General features: G+C 36.2%; 1 protein-coding gene across 1 annotated transcript; it reads left to right on the top strand.

The window, feature by feature from the left end:
* The first annotated feature begins 2,246 nt into the window (after positions 1-2,246).
* On the top strand, positions 2,247-5,363 carry foxi3a (forkhead box I3a). Its single transcript, XM_041800899.1, has 2 exons — positions 2,247-2,760; positions 4,690-5,363. The coding sequence occupies exons 1-2, from the start codon at positions 2,247-2,249 to the stop codon at positions 5,235-5,237; spliced, it is 1,062 nt and encodes a 353-aa protein (XP_041656833.1). The 3' UTR covers positions 5,238-5,363.
* The last annotated feature ends 3,456 nt before the right edge of the window (positions 5,364-8,819 follow it).

Raw genomic sequence — 8,819 nt, 5'->3', positions numbered from 1 at the left:
AATCTCACTATGATGACTTTTTACACCTCACTAACATGGCTGATGTCACAGATGCTAATGTGGCTGTAGTCGTGCTGACTCTGGTTGGGGTCGGGGGGTCATTTAAAGAACAATAGGACTGGCCGACACCTCACACAGCTGTATGTGAAGGTTTAGAACTGCTGTTGGTCCACTGGTCTTTATCAAGTCCAGAGTCCACACTGTCAGCCATCTACCAGGAGATTTTAGAGCCCTTCGTGCTTCCGTCTGCTGAGAAGCTTCATGGAGATCCTGGTCTCCTTTCCCCCGTCCCACAGTGAAACCAGAACTACCAGAAACTGCTTTAGTGATGATGGCATTACTGAGTTTGATGGGCCAGCCAACTGGTCTGACCTGAACCCCATAGAGGATCTCTGGAAGATGAGAGACACAAGACTCAACAATCCAGACCAGCTGAAGGCTGCTATAAGAGAACCTGGGCTTCATAACAGCCCAGCAGGACCATGGACTGATCAGCTCCATGACACGAGCACAGACGCAGGAATTCACGAAGAGGAGCTCAGACAGCCAGTGTAGTTTATGGCCAACTTATTTTAAGTTTAAAATTGAATATTCAAAACAAAAACAAAAAAGGTCAACCAAAGATTAACAGAAAAATGTGCCCTGGGGGATTTCAAAATTTCAGCATCAAACTAAGAATCAAGAAATGGAAAATGAATTACTTAAAAACAACCGCTACAACTACTAACATACAATAAATAAATACATGAAAAACTATTTGCTTTTTGCTCTTTGTGGACTAGGGGCTGTTATTTTAAGCCTCTATCTGTGGACTTGAGGCTTTTATTTTGAACCTCTATCTGTTGGCTAGAGGCTGTTATTTTAAGCATCTATCTGTGGACTAGAGGCTTTTATTTTAAGCATCTCTTGGTGAACTAGAGGCTTTTGTTTTAAGCCTCTATCTGTGGACTAGAGGCTTTTGTTTTAAGCCACTATCTGTGGACTAGAGGCTTTTATTTTAAGCTTCTATCTGTGGACTAGAGGCTTTTATTTTAAGCCATTATCTGTGGACTGGAGGCTTTTATTTTAAGCCACTACCTGTGGACTAGAGGCTTTTATTTTAAGCTTCTATCTGTGGACTAGAGGCTTTTATTTTAAGCCATTATCTGTGGACTAGAGGCTTTTATTCTAAGCTTCTATCTGTGGACTAGATGCTTTTATTTTAAGCCATTATCTGTGGACTGGAGGCTTTTATTTTAAGCCACTACCTGTGGACTAGAGGCTTTTATTTTAACCCCTATATCTGTGGATTTGAGGCTGTTATTTTAAGCCTCTATCTGTGGACCGGAGGCTTTTATTTTAAGCCTCTATCTATGGACTAGAGGCTTTTATTTTAAGCGTCTCTTGGTGCAATAGAGGATTTTATTTTAAGCCTCTATCTATGGATTAGAGGCTGTTATTTTTTAGACTCTTGGTGGACCAGTGGCCATTATTTTAGGCCTCTATTAGCGGACTAGAGGCTGTATTTTTAAGCCTCTATTAGTGGCCTAGAGGCTGTTATCTTAAACCTCTCTCGTTGGGCTAAAGGCTGTTATTTTAAGACACTGTTGCTGGACTACAGGCTGTTATTTAAAAAATCTCTTGTTGTACTAGAGGCTGTTATTTTAATACAATATTGCAGGACTACAAGCTGTTAATTTAAGCCTATCTTGGTGGACTAGAGACCATTACTTTAGGCCTCTATCAATGGACTAGATGATTTTATATTAAGCATCTGTTTGTAGCCTAGAGGTTGTTTTTTTAGCCTCTCTTGGTTGACTAGAGACTTTTTCTTTAAGCCTTTCTTGGTGGACTAGAGACCATTACTTTAGGCCTCTATCAATGGACTAGATGATTTTATATTAAGCATCTGTTTGTGGCCTAGAGGCTGTTTTTTAAGCCTCACTTGGTTGCATAGAGGTTGTTATTCTAAGAGTCTTTCAGGGTTGAAAGGCTGTATGGTCTGACCCTGCAGAGGGCCTGGATCACTCAGTGTGTCTGTGTTTGTGTCTCATCTTCAGGCTCTGGTCGGCCTCAGGGGAAGACTTCAGCCTCCTCCTCTTATTCAAATAAACCCCAAACACACAGAGACAGCAAGTAGCCAATCAGGCTTTTAGTGGGTGTGGCCTCAACTCTTAAGTACTTGAGGTGTTCAGAGGAGGACAGGTGCAGCAGCAGTCCTTTCTGAGAGTGTGGTCACTGACAGGAAGTGAAGCAGCATTTCCATCATGGCATCCTTAGACTCAGACCAGGTTCTCGGTGCTCGTTCTCTCCCCCAGCCAGACCTCTCGTCTCTGGCTGTCCATCCGTCTGACTTCAGCCTCTACAGTCCTCCAGCTCCTCCTGAGCCCAGCCTCTCCACGGCGCCGTGGCCTCAAAGTGACCACGGCGAGCCCTACCTGTTCTTCAACGTCCCCGCTGCAGGTCCGGCCCCCCCAGGACTCCCGCCTGTCCTCGGAGGCTTCTTCCCTCCCGTTCTTCCCTGCAGCCCGTGGTTCCCTCTGTCCACTCCTGATGACGTTCTCCGACTGGTCCGCCCACCATACTCTTACTCCGCCCTCATTGCCATGGCGATCCAGAGCTCGCCGGAGCAGCGGATGACGCTGAGTCAGATCTACCAGTACGTCTCCGATAACTTCCCCTTCTACAGCCGCAACAAAGCCGGCTGGCAGAACTCCATCCGCCACAACCTGTCGCTCAACGACTGCTTCAGGAAGGTTCCCAGAGACGAGAAAGACCCAGGTGAGTCTGTCAATCACTGTCTGACCCCGCCTCTGACTGAAGAAACGCCGTAAAAATCTATGCGCAGAATGTAATAATACATTATAGTCAAGTCTTTTATTTTGAAGAGTCTACTACTAGTCAGCAACAGGAAATAGACTTTTAATTTTTAATTTTAGTATTTGCAAAAGTAAAAGTGTCTTTGTTGTAAATATTTTAAAAGTTTAGTGAAAAAAAATTATCTTTTCAAGACTAAATTCTACAAAATAAGTCAGCTGCTGCCTCCCAGAACCACAAAGTTCTGAAATATTTTTGTTTTTATGTTTATAGTGAACATTTCTAAAATCTAAAAATATTTCTAAAAACATGTAAGGAAAAGATCGCAGGCATGTTGGTAGATATCAAATATGTTTCAACAAAAATACAGAAATTATTTAACTTTTTATATTTTTCCGTGAAATGCAGAAATATTTCACAAACAGAAAAAACATTTCATGAAACATAGAAGCATTTTTCTGACAAAATAACTTACACAATGCAAAAACACGAAAGCAGAAGCTAAGACAAACGTTAAAATATCAAAAAAAAAAAAAAAACAATTCACAGAATGTAAAAAAAGAAACATGGAATACATTTTTTAAACATTATTTTTTGTTTTTTGATGATTCAACACTCCATATGTATTTTTACATTGACATGCAAGAGATCATCTCTGACTGAACTGATGAAATAACGACACACTTATGAAACACAACACGTAAGAATATTAGAAAAAATGTAAAACAAAACAATAATCAAAATAATAATAATATTTCATGAAAAGAATAAGGTAAAAATTCTGCCATGAGAAGCAAAATCTTTCAAAAAGTGTAAGAAAAGTCATGACACAAACACATAAAAAATTATGAAATACTTAATCCAAATTCATTTTTTAAAAACACTTAACATATTTGACAAAATCCAGAACCAACTCACTTAAATCTGAAATATAAAGAATATTTAATGGTTGCACGCTACAAAATGTTATACACAGGTAATGAATGTAAACATTTTTTTAAAAATTCACATAATTTAAATCAATTTGCCAAATTGGAAATTTCCCAATCAGAAAATTATTTCAATGCTGCAAAACCTCTTTACAAAATGTTAAACATATTTTAGGAAACGCAAAAAGTAAAAAAACATAAGGAAAAATATTAATAAATGACAAATAAATGTGATTATATGCAAAAAATAAAAAAAAAGATTGAATAAAACAAAAAATCCACAAGTGTAAGTATACTTAAATATTTAATTGAATGTGAAGACATTTTACAAATAAAAAAAACAACAGATTTTAAAATTTTAATGACATGTTGGATGTTAATCTTTCAATAAAAAAATAAAAGAAAGATTTAATAAAACTAAAACAATTAAAAATGTAGGGAAATGTTTTATTTGATGTGAATACATTTCACAAGCTGCCAAAACATTAATTTATTTATTTATTCATATATTTATCTAATTTTTTTTTGTTTGTTTGTTTATTATCTATTATTTATTTATCTATTAGCTTATTTACTCATTCATCCAGGAAAACTTTGTTCAGATTAAGAATCTGGCCAATAAAGAACAAATATTTAAAATTTTTAAGAAATAAAAGCATGAAATAAAATAGAAGCATTTTGAAAACTATGAATTATAATATATTAATATTAACTCACTACAAAATATCTTGTGGGCAACCCCCCTAGTTTTTATTTAGCTATTTATTTAGCTATTTATTATAGGTCCTTGAAATATTTATTGCTCCTGACAAATGTTTTCATCCACCGGTAAATAGGTTTTTACAGTTCATCTCAGGGCTGCCGTAGAAAATAAAATGAGAAGGCATCCTGTTTCTCCTGTTGTGATTAGAACAGATCAAGAGTTGCTTTGTTTGCTGAACTGACCCCCCCCCCCTCCCTCCAGGTAAAGGTAACTACTGGACTCTGGATCCGAACTGTGAGAAGTCTTTTGACAACGGAAACTTCCGGCGTAGGAGAAAGAGGAAATCTGACATCATGGCCAAGGTGGAGAAACCCTCCTCCCCCGCTGACTCCTCCTCCTCAGAGCCCAGCCCTAAAATTCCCAGCATGCACTGCGGCGGCAGAGACCTTCCCTCTCTGCCAAACCCTGACATCAACAGCTTCCTGTACATGCAGGTACCAGACCACATCTCCCCCCCTCATGGTTACGTCTCCTCGTACTCGCCGCCGGGGGCTGTGGTGCCTCACTGGGACTCTAGCAGCTCCTCTCCTCCCCTCTACTCCTCTCCCCATCACCTCCCCTCCCTCTGTGACCCTCAACCCGGCTCCCCCCCGCTCTACATTGACCTGGAGACAGCGCCATGCGTCCTTCCCGAGCTCCAGGAGGCCCAGCAGCTGCTGCAGGCCCAGAGTGAGTCTCTGTTCCTGGGGGGCTTCTCTGAGACTCAGTGGGACTCTAGCAGAGTCTCTGTTCCTGGGGGGGTTCACTGAGACTCAGTGAGACTCTAGCAGAGTCTCTGTTCCTGGGGGGTTCACTGAGACTCAGTGGGACTCTAGCAGAGTCTCTGTTCCTGGGGGGGTTCACTGAGACTCAGTGGGACTCTAGCAGAGTCTCTGTTCCTGGGCGGGTTCACTGAGACTCAGTGGGACTCTAGCAGACTCTCTGTTCCTGGGGGGTTCTTTGAGACTCAGTGGGATTCTAGCAGACTCTCTGGTCCTCAGATTCACTTGGGGTCAGACCAGATGTCTAACCTGTTTACACGTTGACCTCTGAGTTGTCATGGCGATGTTTAAAGACACTCTGTGCTCCACAGAGTTGAATGGTTCTATTTATCTTTGTATTTTAAATATTTTGAATAAAGCTGAATGTTTTTATGCTGATGTGAATTAAATCTGTATTTGGAATAAAAGAAAAAAACAGAAAACTGAAGACAAAGAGAGCTGTGTCCTTTATTTTTTACAATTTCACCCATCAGGTGAAACTCATTCACAAACTGTTAGCTTCTCCAGCATTTTAGCATTGGTCTGTGTGGGTCGTTGTTTCCAGGGGTCAGATTGAGTCAGTCACTTTTCTGCCGTCTCTACAGTAAATCGATTATCCTCAACAGTTCCAGACAGTTTCCTTCTCTGTGTTCCCATGGAGATCCACGAGTCAGCGAGGAGAGGTGACATCAGCACTTTCGCAAACAAACAAACATCAGATAAACAAACCAAACAGTCACTGTGAGGATCTGCTGGGTCAGCGTTACCTTTCCCATGGTTTCAGTGAGTTTCAGCAGTTTTCAGAGAACGCCAACTCAGCAGAAGAGAGAAGATCAAAGACCTGAGGGTTTCACTGACACAGCGCTCACATTTCCCACGGCCAGTGAAGTAACGGCTGTTAATCTGATGATCTGAGGGAAACCGAACACACCACGAATGATTCAAACCTCAGCAGTCACTGTAGTTTATAGATTTAGAGAGGTCTGGCTTTAAATAGAATCCATTATTCATTAATTTATTAATCAGTTAATTAATTTATTTCTATTCAGCACCAAGGTTATAATAGTTTTGGATACTTCAAAAGTTTTTATTTTTGTTTTGTTTTCACTCTCTATGTTCAATTTCAGTTAAGTTTTAAAGAGTTTTCACTGCTGGTTTGTTAATGTAGTTTTTGTGGGGCAAAAGTGCTTAGTTTTAGTTTAGTTTTATTAGTTTAAGTTTTTTAGATACATGTCAGGGCTGAGTGACCATCATACATTTTTAAAACATATTCAAACAGGCTACTCTTCACTTATCATTTATTTATTTTTATATGATGTCTGAATACAACTCCAGACACAAAACGACCAGTGTGTGAAGTCTTAACCAATCAAATCAGGCAGTTTTAATTCCCAGGCTTGGGTGAAGGTGCCAGTCAGTTTGGCTATGCCAAAGACTAAAACTAAGAATATTCTTTCTCTTTTATATAGTTCATTTTATAAGCGCACTATGCAGTTTAAGTTAGTTTTCATTTTTTTTGTTTTTATTTTTCTTGTTTATTTTTGGCGGGGGGGGGGGGGAATAAAGTTTCGTTTTTAATCAGGTTTATTCATTAATTTGAGTTATTGTTACTTTAAGTGATTTCATTAATTTGAGTTATTTGTTACTTTGAGTGATTTCATTGATTTTAGTTATTTCATCAATTTGAGTGGTTTTATTAATTTGAGTTATTTGTTACTTTAAGTGATTTCAATAATCTTAGTTATTTGTTACTTTAAGTGATTTCGTTAATTTGAGTTATTTGTTACTTTGAGTGATTTCATCAATGTCAGTTTTTTCGTTAATTTGAGTGATTTCATTAAATTTAGTTATGTTACTTTGAGTGATTTCATTGATTTTAGTTATTTAGTCATTTGAGTGATTTCATTAATTTGAGTTTTTTGTTACTTTGAGTGATTTTATTAATTTGAGTTATTTGTTACTTTGAGTGATTTCATTAATTTGAGTTATTTGTTACTTTGACTGATTTCATTAATTTGAATTATCTGTTACTTTGAGTGATTTCATTGATTTTAGTTATTTGTTATTTTGAGTGATTTCATTGATTTTAGTTATTTGTTAGTTTGAGTGATTTCATTAATTTTTCAGTTATTTGTTACTTTAAATGATTTCATTGATTTTAGTTATTTCATTAATTTGAGTGATTTTATTAATTTGAGTTATTTGTTACTTTAAGTGATTTCATTAATCTTAGTTATTTGTTACTTTAAGTGATTTCATTAATCTTAGTTATTTGTTACTTTAAGTGATTTAATTAATTTCAGTTATATGTTACTTTGAGTGATTTCATTAATTTCAGTTATTTGTTACTTTGAGTGATTTCATTGATTTTAGTTATTTAGTCATTTGAGTGATTTCATTAATTTGAGTTATTTGTTACTTTGAGTGATTTTATAAATTTGAGTTATTTGTTACTTTGAGTGATTTCATTAATTTGAGTTATTTATTACTTTGAATGATTTCATTAATTTGAGTTATTTGTTACTTTGAGTGACTTCATTAATTTGAGTTATTTGTTACTTTGAGTGATTTCATTAATTTGAGTTATTTGTTACTTGGAGTGATTTCATTAATTTAAGTTATTTGTTAGTTTGAGTGATTTCATAAATTTTAATTATTTGTTAGTTTGAGTGATTTCATTAATTTTTCAGTTATTTGTTACTTTGAGTGATTTCATTGATTTTAGTTATTTCATTAGTTTGAGTGATTTTATTAATTTGAGTTATTTGTTACTTTAAGTGATTTCATTAATCTTAGTTATTTGTTACTTTGAGTGATTTCATTAATTTCAGTTATTTGTTACTTTGAGTGATTTCATTGATTTTAGTTATTTAGTCATTTGAGTCATTTCATAAATTTGAGTTATCTGTTACTTTTAGTGATTTCATTAATTTGAGTTATTTGTTACTTTGAGTGATTTCATTGATTTTAGTTATTTAGTCATTTGAGTCATTTCATAAATTTGAGTTATCTGTTACTTTTAGTGATTTTATTAATTTGAGTTATTTGTTACTTTGAGTGATTTCATTAATTTGAGTTATTTGTTACTTTGAGTGATTTCATTGATTTTAGTTATTTGTTATTTTGAGTGATTTCATTAATTTTAGTTATTTGTTACTTTATGTGATTTCATTAATTTTAGTTATTTGTTACTTTGAGTGATTTCATTAATTTTAGTTATTTGTTAGTTTGAGTGATTTCATTAATTTGAGTTATTTCATTATTTTAGTTTTTAAAAATTAATGCATCCAAGTGGAAAATTATGAATATTTACTTTTCATATTTCTGTCTGCTGTCTTTTATTGGTCACCAATTCCCTCAGAGTAAGTTTAAGTTAAAATGACATTAAGGTCAGTACAGGAATGTCCTGTAGATTTCTCTTCTCTAAGGAGGTTTCATTCATTTCATAGGGGAGGCTGTGTGTGTGTGTGTGTGTGGGGGGGGGTTGATAGGATAACAGCCGTGTAAGTGTGCCGTTTGTTTACACACCATGGATCATCAGAGCTCAGCCCCCAGGACGTTCAGAGAGAGAACGCCATCACAGACGGCTGA

Source organism: Cheilinus undulatus, linkage group 12 (genome assembly GCF_018320785.1).
Source record: "Cheilinus undulatus linkage group 12, ASM1832078v1, whole genome shotgun sequence".
NCBI lineage: Eukaryota > Metazoa > Chordata > Actinopteri > Labriformes > Labridae > Cheilinus > Cheilinus undulatus.
Note: the sequence above shows the minus strand (reverse complement) of the source record. Positions and strands in the feature narration are given on the sequence as shown.